General features: G+C 32.2%; 2 protein-coding genes across 7 annotated transcripts; one reads left to right on the plus strand and one right to left on the minus strand.

The window, feature by feature from the left end:
* The first annotated feature begins 7,503 nt into the window (after positions 1–7,503).
* Positions 7,504–11,193, plus strand: LOC106336563 (apolipoprotein A-IV). Of its 5 annotated transcripts, none has more exons than XR_001268852.1 (15): positions 7,504–7,750; positions 7,847–7,974; positions 8,115–8,186; positions 8,275–8,388; positions 8,760–8,828; positions 8,899–8,955; positions 9,052–9,105; positions 9,192–9,254; positions 9,335–9,397; positions 9,484–9,639; positions 9,803–9,958; positions 10,071–10,151; positions 10,243–10,304; positions 10,429–10,783; positions 10,856–11,193. XR_001268852.1 is itself a non-coding variant. In XM_013775415.1 (15 exons), exons 1-14 carry the CDS (start codon positions 7,615–7,617, stop codon positions 10,505–10,507), a joined length of 1,290 nt encoding a protein of 429 aa, XP_013630869.1. In that variant the 5' UTR covers positions 7,504–7,614; the 3' UTR covers positions 10,508–10,548; positions 10,856–11,193. The 5 variants fall into 5 exon arrangements, 4 of the variants coding, with proteins under 4 accessions (XP_013630869.1, XP_013630870.1, XP_013630871.1 ...); XM_013775415.1 differs by having other exon boundaries at positions 10,429–10,548; XM_013775416.1 differs by having other exon boundaries at positions 10,429–10,520.
* A 488-nt stretch (positions 11,194–11,681) lies between these two features.
* LOC106340311 (protein CUP-SHAPED COTYLEDON 3) lies at positions 11,682–14,973 on the minus strand. Of its 2 annotated transcripts, none has more exons than XM_013779191.1 (4): positions 14,793–14,973; positions 14,372–14,611; positions 12,862–13,133; positions 11,682–12,317 (listed from the first exon to the last, which is right to left on the minus strand). In XM_013779191.1, exons 2-4 carry the CDS (start codon positions 14,556–14,558, stop codon positions 11,823–11,825), a joined length of 954 nt encoding a protein of 317 aa, XP_013634645.1. In that variant the 5' UTR covers positions 14,559–14,611; positions 14,793–14,973; the 3' UTR covers positions 11,682–11,822. The 2 variants fall into 2 exon arrangements, with proteins under 2 accessions (XP_013634645.1, XP_013634646.1); XM_013779192.1 differs by having other exon boundaries at positions 14,372–14,614.
* Between the last annotated feature and the right edge of the window lie 1,046 nt (positions 14,974–16,019).

A 16,019-nucleotide genomic window follows, 5' to 3' on the forward strand; every position in this document is an offset into this window, starting at 1 on the left:
ATGCAAAAATTGTTATCAAATCTTTATTATTCATAATCATTAATTGTCATATATATGTAAATCATATTAGGTAATTCTGTAGCTTTTATTTAAGGAAAGAATACACACTTCCTATATTTTAGGTTAATATAATGTTTTCTAGTGTTATATAATTATGGAATAATGTGACACCATTAGATTAAACTATACTTTATATTAGATGCTCTAGAATTCTTTGAAATAAAATTTAGAAGGTATTTAGAGTGCCACCTAGGATTTGAGGTTTTTTTTAATTAATACAAAATTAAGGTTCTAATTTTTCAAATGTTTCTCAATTAATATATAGGGGATTATTTTCTTAACATTTAGCAAGTCAGCTTAATAAAGGAGAAGAACACATTGAACTTTCTAATATCCTTGTTGATTTATACTCCCTCAGCTTTTATTATGTGACAGTTTTAAAGTTATGCACAATTTTTTTTAAACATTTAGTTTTTACATTTTCTATACAAAAACACTATTAATTGTCAACTTAATCACAATTCAACAAATAATATAATAATCTGCATAATATTAAAGATCATATAACACAAAAACTTAATTATTTTTACATAGAACTGAAAACGTCACGTAAATTGGAAAAAAACCCCCATAAAACGTCAAGTATTAAAAAAGGGAGAAAATATTTTTTTATTTTATTTTTGTTTAAATAGGAATATCCCAAGTGTAGATCTAGACTAATCTCAAACAGAAAGTGATCTCTCTATGTATTCAAATAAAACATAAATATGATCTGCGTACATATGTAATTAATTTGAGAAGTAAATTTTAAACATGGAGACATGTCAGATTTGTACTCCGTAAATTAGTTAATACATACTTCGTAAATTAGCTTGTTTTTAACGCTAGGTAACACACAACATATGCGATAATGATGAATAGCTCCACGAATAATGATTCCACGATGAAGCTTTCCCCGAAACACTTGAAACCACAGACGGTTCTGCATGTACGACATCCTCGATGGACAGACTCTCACCACAACAGGCGACCACAACGAACGACTCTGCTTACAGTACTCTGGAACCTCCGAAAGCTTCGCATCCTATAATCTGCAAGAAATTGCATAGTCTGGAATTTAAACCCCAGACCTGGGTGTAGAAGCCTTTAAACCTTAACCAATAGGCTAAGGTGCTTTCACAAACATGGGGTTTAAGTTCCCAAAAGTCCATCTTACCACTATACCACACCCGCGTAGTTAAAAGATATCTATTTATATTTTATCCTTTTGTAAAAGATCTGTTAGGTTTTTTTTTTTGTTAGTTTTATTTCTGCAACAAGCCAATGTATTAGCAGATTCAATAGTAAAGAGAGTTTTTAGATACAGAACTCTTTTGACGTTAGATACAGAACTTGAAAGAATTTTGTATAGAGGTTTGATTTGAATAAAATGAAGACGTTTTGTGATATATATATATATATTAACTTCACGAATTCTATTAGAAAAAGGGTATTTAACGATAGTTTGAGTAACCACTAACAACACCATTGACAACAACCCAAATGATTGAAACTAATGAATAATCAAGAAATTCATTAGCTAATTAATTTGTTAAAACCAGCTGGCTTTGTATTCCGGATCTTCTTCTATACGTGCCACATTCAGTAACGACCTTCATGATTGGTATATGATTAATAGTGAATTATTATTCAACAATAAAATATGGAAAATGAGAAGATAGTACAACAATATTTTCTTGTTACTTTAACGGGTTTACAATTATAAAAGTGATGAACATACCAATGGTGTGGAGTGGGTACTACAATTATAAGATGAGACGAGAGTTGAGACGAGAGTTGAGACGAGAGTTCTTTAAAAGGTTTGTAGGTTGTTGGGTAACTTGGGTAGAATATCGGGTTCGAGAGATTTTTCTTTTTCTTTCTTCTTTTTTTTTGGTTCGAGAGATTTGGTTCCACATAAAATATCTTGTTTCCGCAAAATCTCATAATAAAATTTTCATTTCTCCACATGTAACACTACGGAATATAATATATGGATAGAAATATAACAAGTCACTTGAATACAAATATATACATTGATATTAAATATCGATGTAATAATATTATATATGTGCTAATAATTTATAAAAAATTTATGCATTTACATTAATTATAAAAAATACAAAAGACTAGTGTAAAATATAAATACTTTTGAAGTTTTACTTTTGTAGAAGAATACATTGAAACTTCAAATATAGAATTTGAAAATTTCAAAATAAAGAATCTTTTTGGAGTCTCTTAAAATGTAAACCAAAATCATTTTGAACCATAACCATCTAAAGTAGACATAAATTGCGTAAACCAAAAAAAAAAGATTATACAAAAGTTTTCTACTCTATAAGAGTTTGGTAGGCTTCTAACATATTTGATTGATCAGTAATTTTTTCTCCAAGAATATTCAAGAATTTCCTTTCACGAACCAATACTTAACATAAGTCAACAGGTTTAAAAACTCAAACGACATCGATTCAATTATTTAATAAGAAATTTAATCAAAGCAAAACATTAAAAGTGAAAGAAAAAGTAATTAAGCTGAGAAAGCTTCAAGTTCCGATTCTCACATACATATTTTAGATTTTTCAAAATATGATAAATATCGTTTCAAAATATTACATATTTTTCACACATTTTAATAAAATGCATTAAATATGCATATTTTTTTGTGATTATTTTTTTCTATAATTTTAATCCAATAAAAGTTCAATAAGTGCAACTAAGTTAAATTCCATAGGATAGCCATTTTTAAGTTTTTTGTCACAAAAATAGATTTTAACGAAAAAAATGACAAAAATAAGTTTTATTAAAGAGTAAAAATGTATTTTTACCTTAGGGTTAACTAATCTAGACTTAGCTGTTAGAACTAAGGGTGAAGTTTTGGGGATAGAGTTTCAAATTTAAAAAATAAAAAAAATATTAAAAATTTCAAATAAAAAGGGGTTATTTTGGTTATTTTCTTTCTTGAAGTCTATTTTTGTGACAAAAATTTAAAAATAGTTATTTGAGAAAATTGTCCTTTTTAAAATTTGAAATTAGTAAATAAAACAAGCATTGAAAATACAAAAACTAGATTTTTTTGAAACAAAAATTTTCTCTAAAATAAGTAACTTTATGAAACGGACAGAGTATTTCCTACGAACAATCTTAAACGTATCGTGATTCCAAGGCAGAGGCGGACCTACGTTGACAAATAGGGTTGCAGCTGACACAAGTTAAAAAATAAGTAAGAACATGTTTAACATATATGGTTGAAGAATAGGTAGTTCATTTGGTTAACTATCTCATCATTTAACATCCCTTTTCAATGGTTCGAACTACCCGAAGCATATGTTCTTTTTATTTTCCTCAACTATTGTTATACTGGGCCAAGGCCCACATTATCTGACACCCATAATAATTGATCCTGGATCCGCCACTGTTCCAAGGCATCGTCCTTTTAAACCCACATAAATAAATATAAGCTCCATTATCTCGAGCCTAAAGTCCTCTTGATATAGCATCGATTCTCTTAATAAACGGGATATTATTAATTGCAAACAAAATTTTGGCAATGTATTGAAAATAAACCCCATATAGTTTCCTAATTTGTTATGTCTAATTATCAAATGATTACCGAAAACCCTCCTAAATTAAAATTGCGTATATTGGCTAATATAAGGCAAATCTTTGTCTGCTTAGTACTATATATATACGACAGAAATCACAACTATCTCAAGCAAAAAAGAACCAACATCCTAAAATCACATCACTAAGAAAACCGATCGGGCCAACTGGTATGTTAAGGGAGTGTTTTCTGTTTCTATACATAAAGCGAAATACGAACGTGATTCAGTGAAAATGTGTTATTATGTTTTATTAATCAACTGATGTTGAAATGTTTTGGTAATTTGGGTAAGATGTCTATGTAGTTTTGGTTAGCGTAAGGGGTGTTGAATTAATTGAAAATGAGTGTTCTGGCAATAGCAATGTTTAGAAGAACCAGAAAATGTAGTTGTATCTAATAGATATCGAGTTTGTTCTTTCATAACTATTAGAAAAGTCACGTACTTTTTTATCAAAGAAAAGTCTGCGTACTATTGCCAAAGAAAACATAGTTTTTAGTTTTTGTTAAGAAGTAGATTGTTATTTTAAATCGGATTCCCTAAATTCGAGATAATCTATTTTGAAAAAATCTCTATTGGAAAAAAAAAATAGTTTTTAAAAAATAAAAAAACCATAAACTATTTAAAAAACAGTGAACAATCAACCTCTTAATTATTCTAAAATGTGGTAATACATCCGAATGCATTATGATATACATAATCTAAATCATGTAATTTACACATTTTAATAACCATCTCATCCCGTACAGTGCATAGGTCACTACCTAGTATTAATTACTTGCTGAGCTCATCATCATAGAGAAGAATATTCCTGTTGGCTACCTATGAAGAGCCAGCCAATAACATAGTACGGGCTTGTACAATCTGTCCGCATTTTCCATACAATTTCCAGCCATGTCCTAGTTCTCGTCTTCTGTTTCCTTTTTGAGAAAGGGCTTTTGCAATTATCGTCTTCTTTTGTTCCCGTCAAGTTTCTGGCTCTTCCTTCACATACAAGGACCAAGGTGTACATTTGCATAAATCTTTTGGGCTACACTCGCCTTGCTGTGTTTTTCTATTGAACTTATATGTGTTAGTTATTTATAATTTTTTTATAGATTTACATTAATCATGATAAATATAAAGACTATAGTGTAAAATATAAATAATTTTGAAGTTTTGTTTCTGGAAAAGAATAATTTGAGACTTCAAATATAAAATTTTACAAATTTTAAAGGAAAAATTTGGAAAAGTGCCATCAAATGAGATTATATTTTTAAAACTACACCATATCTTTATTTTTTTGAAAAACTACACTTATTCATAAGTAAAGTGCCTAAATTAACCTTATTGAAAGTAGAAAATTTCAACACTTAATAAAAAATTAATAGAAATAAAAAATGATTGATTTGTTTTATTTTAAGCTATACAAGAAAATCAGGAATTTGGTATGATTTGTTTAAAACTTCTGGTTTCCGTAACTTTTGAATCAGTGTAGTTCTTTTTCTTTTGTATCTGAAGAGGAAGACACAATCGTACCAACATATAACTTTGGAGTTTGATGTTCTTTTTTGTGATAAACTTTAGACTCTTAGATACATTTGATACTCATCACAGTTTTCTTATTTCATCAAAAGTAAGGGTTTGTCAAGAAAATAATACATAATGTTTCTTGTAAAGTCAACAAAAACATTCACAATCCTTTGATCTATTTATGTGATGGATGTGCTCCATATCGTAACAATAGCTGAAATAGCTTCATGTGCTTTGGAAATTAAGAGATTGCCTTCTATCTCCAGTTAATATATCAGTAGTTATTCAAAGAACGAATGTGGTGTCAAAAAATTAGTCAAACTCTTTGACTCTATTTATTTCTAATATCATGGCGAGATGCAAAGCTATCAATAGTAGTTTCTAAGATAGAATAGTTCTTCACTCTGCTTCTTTGACAACTTTGGCTTTTCTAAAAAAAAAAAATCTTTGGCTTTTCTTAATATAACACGAGTATACATGTGGGCTGCAGCATCCGAGACCGAAGACCGTTACATGGTGAGCCACATGGTGACGTTCTGGCAGCGTCTATGCTCACTTCGGTCTCTAGTCTGGACCATCTCGGTGGGACCAGGATACTCGGTTAGCAAAAAAAAAACACGAGTATACATAATTTGGAATACATATAACAAATAAGGTATATTTCTTTTAATTTTTCGGCTAGGTTTTTTTATACCCAACTTTCCTAAAGCTCATGATTAAACAACATATTTTATAGTTCAAAAGCACTTAATAACAAATACGATAATAGGGTTTTACGGATACTCTTTATATAACATTGTTTTACAGCTTTATAGTTATCCATATATATTTAGAATATATTCTAATTTGCTAAATTTGTTATATATTATAATTCAGTAAAATTATCTCAAAAATAATCACAATACTAATAGTCTCGAGTTTTTCACTATTAAAAGGTTTTGAATTTAAAATTCAAAAAGGCCAAATAGTCTTATAAGACATAAATAACTGTAGTTTTCAAATTAATATTAAAATAAAATATTTACAATCGTAAATAGGGTAATTTAAAAATTATCCCAACTTGTCTTTTTGGAAATACTTTTATTGTGTCAGTTTTAGTTCTTTTAGTTTGCGTTAAAAGTCGCTGATAAGTAGTTGTGACATTATTATAACATGTTCGAAAACTCGCCGTCTAGGGCCGCATACTCACCGCAAAAACGTTGTTCGGCCACCAAGCGCGACGATTTGACGTTATTCGGTCACTTAATCGGTGAAAATAAAAAGTTCATCTTTGTGTATATTTGAAGTTCCAAATCACATATTCTGTTGTAAATATGATATATGTTGATTAAAAATCATAAGAATAAGAAGAAAAAAGAAAGAAATCGTAAATAAAAAAGAGAAGACGGCTCTGAGATTTACTAATCGAAGGTTGAAGACGCGGACATTTTTGTCTTTTTAACTTCATTAAACCTAAAAAGGAAAAAAAAATCCAAAATGGACACTACAGGGTTCGAACTGAGGTTGGGCTCGCTTATCATAAAGACACTAACCGCTAGACCACACATGATCATGACTTTTTTTACACATATTTAGTATATAACCCTAAAACAATATTAAAAACCCTAAAATTACTCTCCGATTAATTTCCGTATAATTTTCGATTAATACATTCAGCGCTAGGTGCTATCTTACTGCACGCGTAGCGCCTAACGAGTTTTCGAACAAGGTAATATTACCCAAGTTTGACAAAGTAAAAAATAAAGCCCATAAATTATATCTTTACGGCTCAACTATATTCCATTTACTCATGTACCACCTACCCAAAATTCTTGAGCCGTGCGAAGCTGCAACAGTGCAACTCAACAACAGTATCAGTTTTTATTGTTTAAAAATAACATTTGTATCACATATTTATTTTTCTAAAATCTACTTGAATATCTTTTTTTTTCATTTACATGTCACGATTTATGGAATAAAATATTTAAATTTTCTATAACAAAGTACGTACTCCCTCCAAATATAGATTATTTTCTTGTTTCACAGATATAGATTTTCTATATTGTTAAGATACTTTTTTATAGTTTTGAAGAATATTAATTGAAAATATTTGAATTGATTAAATTTTATTGATGGAAAGTTATTAGAAAATATATAATAAATTAAATCATAAACATTTATTAAAGTTATTAGAAAATGTTACTTTCTGAAATGAAATGAATGGAGTATTTTTTTTGTCCACTGATTTAAATATTAGTAAAGTCTGCAATATAGGAATATAATAATTTATGACAGCACAGTGTTTTTACACTCTCTTTACCTTCAGAGGTAAGTTATCTTTTGGTATTATTAATGAATCATCTTGAAAAGTAGCCACGTGTTAACCAAGAAACCACATTTCATATTCTCTTCCTCCTCATCAAGCAAAATCTCCGGCCAGATTGATCATCATTTTGTTTCTGTTACTCACTCTCGAGTTTCAGACATGGCGGCCGCGAAGCTCGTGTCTTTGTTACTACTCTTCGTTTTCACCACCGGCATCTTTTCCGACGCCGGTGAAGAACCGACATCCGCTTCGGAGATTCAGTTAGATCAGCTTAATGCTAAAATCCGTGCCCTAGGTTAACTGTTGCTCAATTTTGATTTTTTAAATTCTTAGCTAGTATCGAACTACACTGAAGCTTGTAGCTTTGTTTTTTTGGTTGTCTTGAGTGAAGAGTCCCAAATTGATGAGAAAAGTAGAGAAGTTAAAGGGAGAGAAGAGTTAGTAGCAGTGAAGGATAATCTTCTCCATGAGAGACAGGACAAGCTTTCTTCCTTGGAGACTCAGCTTTCTTCCCTAAGGGTACTGCATCTTCACTGTTTTACTTGTTTAGACATATCTGTATAGATATTTTCAAGTGTTCTTTGAGCATCTTTAGGACAATCTTGCTTTCAGCTTGGAGTCTTCTTAGATTGTTTTTTTTTTCTCTCACTTGTTTCCAGAAAAAGGGTTCATCAGATTCTGTGGAAGTGTTGGAAAAAGCTAAAGCAAGAGCTACTGAACTAGAGAAGCAGGTGAGATCTTTATATTTGAGGAATCATCATCTTTCATATGCCTCTGATTTGAAAATTTGGAATCCAATGTTCTTACTGCTGGATTCAGGTTGAGGTACTTAGGAACTTTCTGGAGCAAAAGAACAAGGAGAAAGAATCGACTGAAGCTAGGAGAAGTGAAGCCGAGAAAAAGCTAAATGAATTGAACTCGAGACTGGAGAAAGTATGCTCTTAACTTCCCTCGGTTCATTCTTTCTTTACACACATTATCATCATAGTTTATTTCCATTTCCAATCATTTAAATAGCTTAAATGGTAGTGAAAAGTGATTCATCGACCTTGTTTTAGCTTTAGCTTGACTTTGCTAAGGTTTAAGCCTACGTTTATATTCGGTGTCAGCTTTTACCGCTCTCCATTATTTCCTATAAGGCTTTGTTCTGTCTTATGGTCTTCTCTATAGAAGGTTCACTGCTGCACTTCCATACTTGTGTTTCATTTGAATTTAGATATTTGGAGTTGTATGCAAGTCTCTTGTAGATATATATACATATATGCGTTTTGTTTTATGCCAATATTAACAAGAAAGTGCTGCAGCTTCACAAGACAAAGGAAGAGCAAAAGGGCAAAATACGAAAACTTGAGCGTGCTCTTAAAATTTCTGAGGTATGATGATGCTCTTAGGTTGAGTTTATGTTCTCCCCAACACTTTTGACTAATGAATATAAAATTACAGGAAGAAATGTTGCGCATGAGGCATGAAGCAGCCACAAAGGCTAGAGAACTCCAGGAGGTAACTTCTCCCTACCGTGTCTGTTTGGTGTTTGAGTTCTCCTCACTATTAGTTGGTCAATTTTAGAAGAATGTTAAGACTTGAATTGATAACCAGGTTCATGGCTCATGGCTTCCCCATTGGCTTGCTGTACACTGGGTTCATTTCCAGGTTAGACTAATACGGTTTATCTTTACTACTTTTATAACACAAGAGACTTTTCTCAATGAACTTACATGGGCAATTCCTCAACTCAGACTGTTGCTGGGACACACTGGGATGCCCACGGGAAACCGGTTATGGAGAAAGTAACTGAAAAGGTATTTGTATTATCCAGTTAAGTGGCGTATAGTGGTCTAATGAGCAAAGTTATCCCTTTTTAAGTTTGATTATCTATCAGGTGATGCAAGCGAAGACTCGAGCTGAAAAGTGGGCTGAACCGCACATGGTTAATGTTAAAACTGTAAGCAGATTAAAGGCAATGTAATTTTTTTTTTTTTTACTTAGACGAGGCTCTTATGGTTATGCTTATGAAACTCTATTTTCCAGAAATATATTCCAGCGATAAAAGAGACTGTGAAAACGCATGTTGAGCCACACGTACAAACACTATCTACCAAAGCGAAAGAGGCTTACCATGCTTCCAAGAGTGCAGTTACTCCACATATTGTCAAGTTTCAAGAACATGTAGATCCCTATTACCAGGTGAAGTACTTTTATCTATATTACAATATGTAAATATTTATTTTTATAAAATGAGTTCCTGATCGCAGGGTTCCTTACCTAGTAGTTAATAAAAGTATTACATGGAAAATAATTTTTTAGGACTGATGTCAATATCTGCTTAATGTGTCTATGATCTCCCCAGGAGGCTAAAAAGTTTAGCAAACCATACGTTGATCAAGTGGCCACGGCCACAAAACCACATGTTGATAAGGTGAGAGCTACCATGAAGCCTTACACAAAGAAGGCCGTTCACTACTACAAAGAGTTTCTTAAATCTGCCACAACGTATCACCATCAGGTCAGAATCAGAGCCACTCTGTATAATCTATAGAGATTCAAGACATCAGTAGTGCTATTTCTGGAGGATTATGTTCGCTTTTAAGCTTTAATAACTGTGTATATCTGTCAAGGTTCAAGCTAATATCGAAAGAAAATTGAAGAGCCATGAGCTGGCGGCACCTTTCGCCACCAAAGAGTTCATTTGGTTTACAGTATGGTTTCTGGAGTTGCAATCTTAACACAAAACATGCTTCGTAGTTGTTTCCTCACTTAATTTACAAATTGAAAAACTGTTCACTGTAGGCATCTGCTTTGTTGGCGTTACCCATCTTCATAGTGTACAAATTCCTCTGTTCTCTCTTCTGGCAAGTCTTTTATAACTAATCCATTAATTATAAGATGTTAATATTCGTTTAGTTTATAAAGATACTCCATACTTGATTTCCACCTATTGACATTTAGTTTCTTTGTTATAATCTTCGGTTGCAGCACAAAGACAAAGAAGCCTACTCGACACTCTCATCGCCATGCTCGTCGTAGGGCCAAAAGGGATCATTCTGACAAGTGAAGTAACATGATTTGTACTGTTTCCACTCAGAAATATTAGTTGTGCGTCTTTCTTTCTGCTCTATTAGTCGTCTGTGACGGATCATCATGAACAAAGAATCCGTGGTTACTGATTGACTGATAGGCTGAGCCAGAACTTAACTGACATATACAGTCTGTGGATATTGTGTTTGTCCGGTTTCCAAATCCTATATGCACTTAGGTCCCTTTGTTAAATCCAGAACGCTTTCAACACTCACTCATGTAGTGTAGAAGTGATTAGCCACTAGTGACTGAGGTTAGAAACTTTGGAATGATCATATAGCCTTTTGTGTCTCCTGTTTCATAATTTTTCTCTGTACTCTTGCAGGTAGTGACAGGTTATGAGGCGGTCTCTTTGTGTCTCAGCGACAGTCATATGTTGCCTAAACAACCCATGTTAGAGGTATCCAAGGGTATGTTTTTTTTCTTTTGTTGAAGCTCTCTGTGCAAAAGTGTTTCTTCACTCTGGATGCCTTTTGGATAAAGTTTTCAGTCTTATAATACAGAGAAGATTAGACAAATATAAAGAGTAAATCTAGTAAAGTCTTGGTTTGTATATTTTGTAATTCATGTGGATGGATTTGCGGGCTTGTACCACTCTTTTAAACCTATCACTTTCGTCTTCATTATCTTTTCCATTTGGCAACTAGTACTTGGGTTTCAGCTGTTTGTTTGCGTTTGCTTCCAAACTTAATGTATTTAACCAACAATTTCAAGCCTTTTAGACAAATATTGTGGACCAGGAAACTGTTATAGTAACTAAAAGGATTGGATATGAATCATTGAAATTATATAAGTCTTTTTGGGTTGTTTCGGTCACTGCTTGCTTCTACCTTCCATATCTTATCAAGCTTTCATCTTTTGGAAAGAGCATCTATAGTTGGTTTAGAAAAAAAAAGTGTTTCAAAAAAAGAAAAGAGCAAAAGACTTGTATATAGGCTTCTTAAAATTGCTTTGTTTTCATTTACATTACTGTATTAGATGTCCTGCGGATTTATGAGTAAAAAAAGCTATGTAATTCCAATATTTTTGAAGAAATTTTTTAGATGACAAAAGAAAAAGAAAAGAATACAAACTTTTATTTTATTTGTAAGCAAAAGGATTTGATATGAATCATAGAGGCAGACCACATTTGGTTTGACTATAGTCTTCGATTCTTAAATCTTTCCTTGAACAGCTAAACAAATGCAATAACAAAAACAAAAACAAAAGGTATTACCAACCTGTAAACGAAACTTTCTTCTTCAGACCAACGATAGAAAACAAAAACATATTTCAAAAGTAACAACTTCTAATCAGTAAGATGGCCAGTATCCATCCAAGTCCATGCACTGGCTCATCTCCACATTTCCAAACCCGTTTTCGCCATTGAATGAAGCGCTAACAGCGACAACATCCTCAAGCGACACAGTAGGAGGCGGCGGCTGGACCAATGCACCACCAAGGTTGAGATTGAGCCCTGAGACAGGCATGTGGTTGTAGCTCATTAGCTGCTGATGAGCAGAATCCATTGTGCTGCTTGTGGAGCCACGAAAGACTCTAGAGAGTTCAGCTAGATGAACTGCGTTAGCCATGAGGGTTTGGTTGATATTGAGGCTGGTGTGTGGTTGTAGATGTGATGGGAATTGAAGGAGGTCCGATGAGTAACTAGGGTGGTTGTTGTTGGCTGATAGTATAGAGGCTCTTGTTTGGCTTTGGTGATGATGACTTGTGCTGCTGCTGCTATTGCTTATGTACTTCTTGGCTGCTTCTGTCTTCTTGAACACTCTACACACTACCCACTCGTCTTGCTGCATTTACATTTGACCATGGAAAAAAGTTGAGGATATTAAGTTTGTATATACTTCTTGTGAAACAACTGGTTCAACTTTGTGACCATGACGACTAAATTGTGTTAATTTATATCCACAATTTTCTTCTGCAGATGAGGATTATGTCTTCACACTAAACATACAACTTAGCCACTGTGAATATTGTAAAAAGAGGAAGCAAAAACTCGATTATCAAAAACCATTTGAATCATGAACATGAGATATATGCATGTAAGTTTATATATAAATACTTGGTGAATAAAGCAAAAGAGAGGAGTACTAGCTATATACAGGTTTACCATGTTTACTATATAGTATGCCCATTTATTATTAACACCATAACAAATAGATTGTGTTACTTTTCAGCATATGGATACCATCTTGTTTATTAAGATCAGAGCTACTGTGGATATTCCGTAAAAACCACCATGTTGTAGGAATACTTTAGCTCCAAAAGTCAATTAGCATGACATATATGAGCATTATTTGGTATGAAAAATAGTAGTATAGGTAAAGAAGTTACCTTGGAGGTTCTATAGGAGGACTTAGAGTGAAGTCGATATTCATGCATGACCCAACTTGTCTTCTCCCCACGAGGAGCTCTTCCTCTGTAGAAGACCAATGTCTTCTTCATTCCTACCAACTCCGAGGTTGTGCTATTCAATATATCTTTGTCTTTTCCTGTGGTTTTCCAATACCCAGTATTTGTCGCCCGATTTGTTCTCACACCCGTCGGGTACTTTCGGTCGCGTAGACTAAAGAAATACCATTCTTTACCTCCCATTTTCGCCTTCTCTATTAACAATTTTACTCAAACAGAAACTTTGTAAGTAATGTGTTCACTTAATCCAAATACACTACCTTTTATTTGATTTTTCCAAAATAACATCCCACTAGTAATAAGCAATAAACTTTGCTCCGGTGATCCACGTCTATACATTATTTCTCTGTTATTTGATAAAGTCTAAAACTCTATTACATGATACGGAATGTTGACAAATTTGTTTAACGTAAAATCACATTCAGTTTGGAAAAATGAAAAGAAACAAAATATATTGTTTATTTATTGGATTATGGATGAAGTAGTGGCAAAATGAGTAGATAAGAAATTAACGTACGTACGGTGGTGAATGCATAACTTCCGTTGATGTAATCAAAGTTTGTTAGGAAACTTCATCTATTTTTAAGGTATGCGCGCTTACAACTTTCTTATATATAACCGAAACTCAAAACTACCATCGATTGAAATTATTTATGCATTTAGGTTTCATTATCCAACCACATGTTTATAAGTTTTTTTGGGTTAAGAAGTACATGTTCATAAGTTCAGCACACAGGAAAAGATTTTAGATTGTGGAGGGGATAATAAGCATGTATACAACCGACGTGCAAATTTAATTTGTTTTACACTAACAGACTTACGTTTAGCAATCAAGAATATATTTATGACTTTATCGCATTTTCTTTTAAAAAAATACTAAAATAAAATAGTGGGTCTTATGAACTTCTAGAACATTTTGTTCTCAATTATCAATACATATGCATATATATATGTGTATATAGCATATACATATAAGTAGTACATTCATACATATATATATCCATACACATGACATGTTTTTAAGACTACACGACTCGTTGATTTATATATCGCATCATGTTATGTACAGATATACCATATGTTTAATGTAGAAGAAACATAGATATATACACATAATGTGCACATATATAGACACGTATTGCTCATACAGTTTATAACGAAATTAGGTCTTACTAACTTTGTATATTAATATTAAAGATAAACATTGTAGCAAAATATATATATATATATATATATATATATATATATATATAAATCAAAGATATATATATATATATATATCAATACACATGCATATATATATATATATATATATATATATGTGTGTGTGTGTATATCCAGTTATGAAAAATTGATTTAGAGATCATATATATAGATACTCATGTGCTATTTTGTGTGTGTACAAAGAAAAGGTTCGGAGTAATTAACCTACCAGGAAGTTCCCATGGTTCGGACTTGTTGAGATCAACATCGGCAATTGCTTTTCCGGTGAAGTTTTGATCAGCAATCTTATTAACCAAGTAATACGAGATTAGCTCCTCATCTGTTGGATGAAACCTGAACCCCGGAGGCAAAGCTTCTTCTTCTTTCTTTTGCTGCTGATGATCTCCTTGTTCCATTATATATGTTCTTTACTTCACTCCAAAATCCAAATCCAAATACCTTTCTATATCTGCTTCAAATAGCAACGTGTCTAATTAGGTTTCACCATCCATGAAAAAGGAGAGGACATAGATCCTAAGATTCTTAAAATGTTGTATCCCTAAAATTAATGATCTAAAGGAGGAATTTCAAAGAAGAAAATAACAAGATTTGTATATTATTTCATGTATAGCGTGGGAGATTGGACTTACTTGCATGGACGGAGAGAAATCAGAAAGACAACTTTTATGAGATTAGGGTTTTAGTTGCGTTTATATATCGTGACAAGGATGACTTGTGACTATTCTAAGGAGGAAAAGATGAAGGAAGAAGACAGAGTAGGATCGTGCCGAGAAAAAAAAAAAAGAAGACAAAGAGTAGGTTTATTTTCCTTCTTGCTTTTGTCATGCACGCGATTAAAAACAATTATTTTTTTGATATACAACACAATTATTTTAATACAATTTTTGCCTTATATCTGGCCAAGATTAAAAATAAATTTCTGTCAAATGCATATATTTATCTAACGTATGTTTCTTAATTCGGTATATTCAGGAACATACGTTTCAAATATGAACGTGCATACTTTGTAACAACTATAAATTCTTAACATGTTTACCAAAAAAATATTATAAATTTTCAGAGATTTTTATGTGATTATTTTCGAAATAAAGAATTGAATAGAATTTCTAATAGAAAAATAAGGAAATTGCGGTGAAGCTCTCACCTAATAAGGGTCTTCAAGTACAAGGTACATGCAGCTATATCTCCCACGTCCAACTTTTATCCTTTGTTTATTTTGTTTAGTTGGTCAAGAAATTCTTCTTTTAGAACCCTTATTAATTCTTCTTACCTTGTAATATATACTCATATGTAGCCATATCAATACATACATGTCTATAAACCTATAAGTCTAATACGATTCACGCACAAATACGACATAGAAAATCTTTAAAGTTAATGCATCTCGATTAGTATGCAAAGAATCGTCTTAGATTGGTAATTCTTAGTAATTTGGTGATTCTTTTTTTCAGTAAAAAAAATGGTAATTCTTATTTATGCAATCCTGGTTGGTTTGAAAATTAATAAAACTCAACCAAACATCCAAATTTATAGGCGCATCTTTAGCGGCTACTATAGTATTTAAATGATGGATACTGTCGAAGGTATTGGGCTCAGCCAGGACAGCACAAATTAGACCATCACAATAAATCTTGTACTGTCCACATGATTTATAGTTTTATTTTTCCAATCCAACAATTCAATTCAACTAGTATTTTTTCTGTTGCCAAATGAATTCAACTAGGATTGCTATAGACCAAGTCATGCATTTGACGCATTTGTCCGATCCTAACCTGCTCTCTCAACCATTCGTAGTTAACGGTTATCATAGTATGAATTAGTCATTACTATGAATAAGACATATGTCACCGATTTGT

This window comes from Brassica oleracea, chromosome C4, assembly GCF_000695525.1.
Source record: "Brassica oleracea var. oleracea cultivar TO1000 chromosome C4, BOL, whole genome shotgun sequence".
Lineage (NCBI taxonomy): Eukaryota > Viridiplantae > Streptophyta > Magnoliopsida > Brassicales > Brassicaceae > Brassica > Brassica oleracea.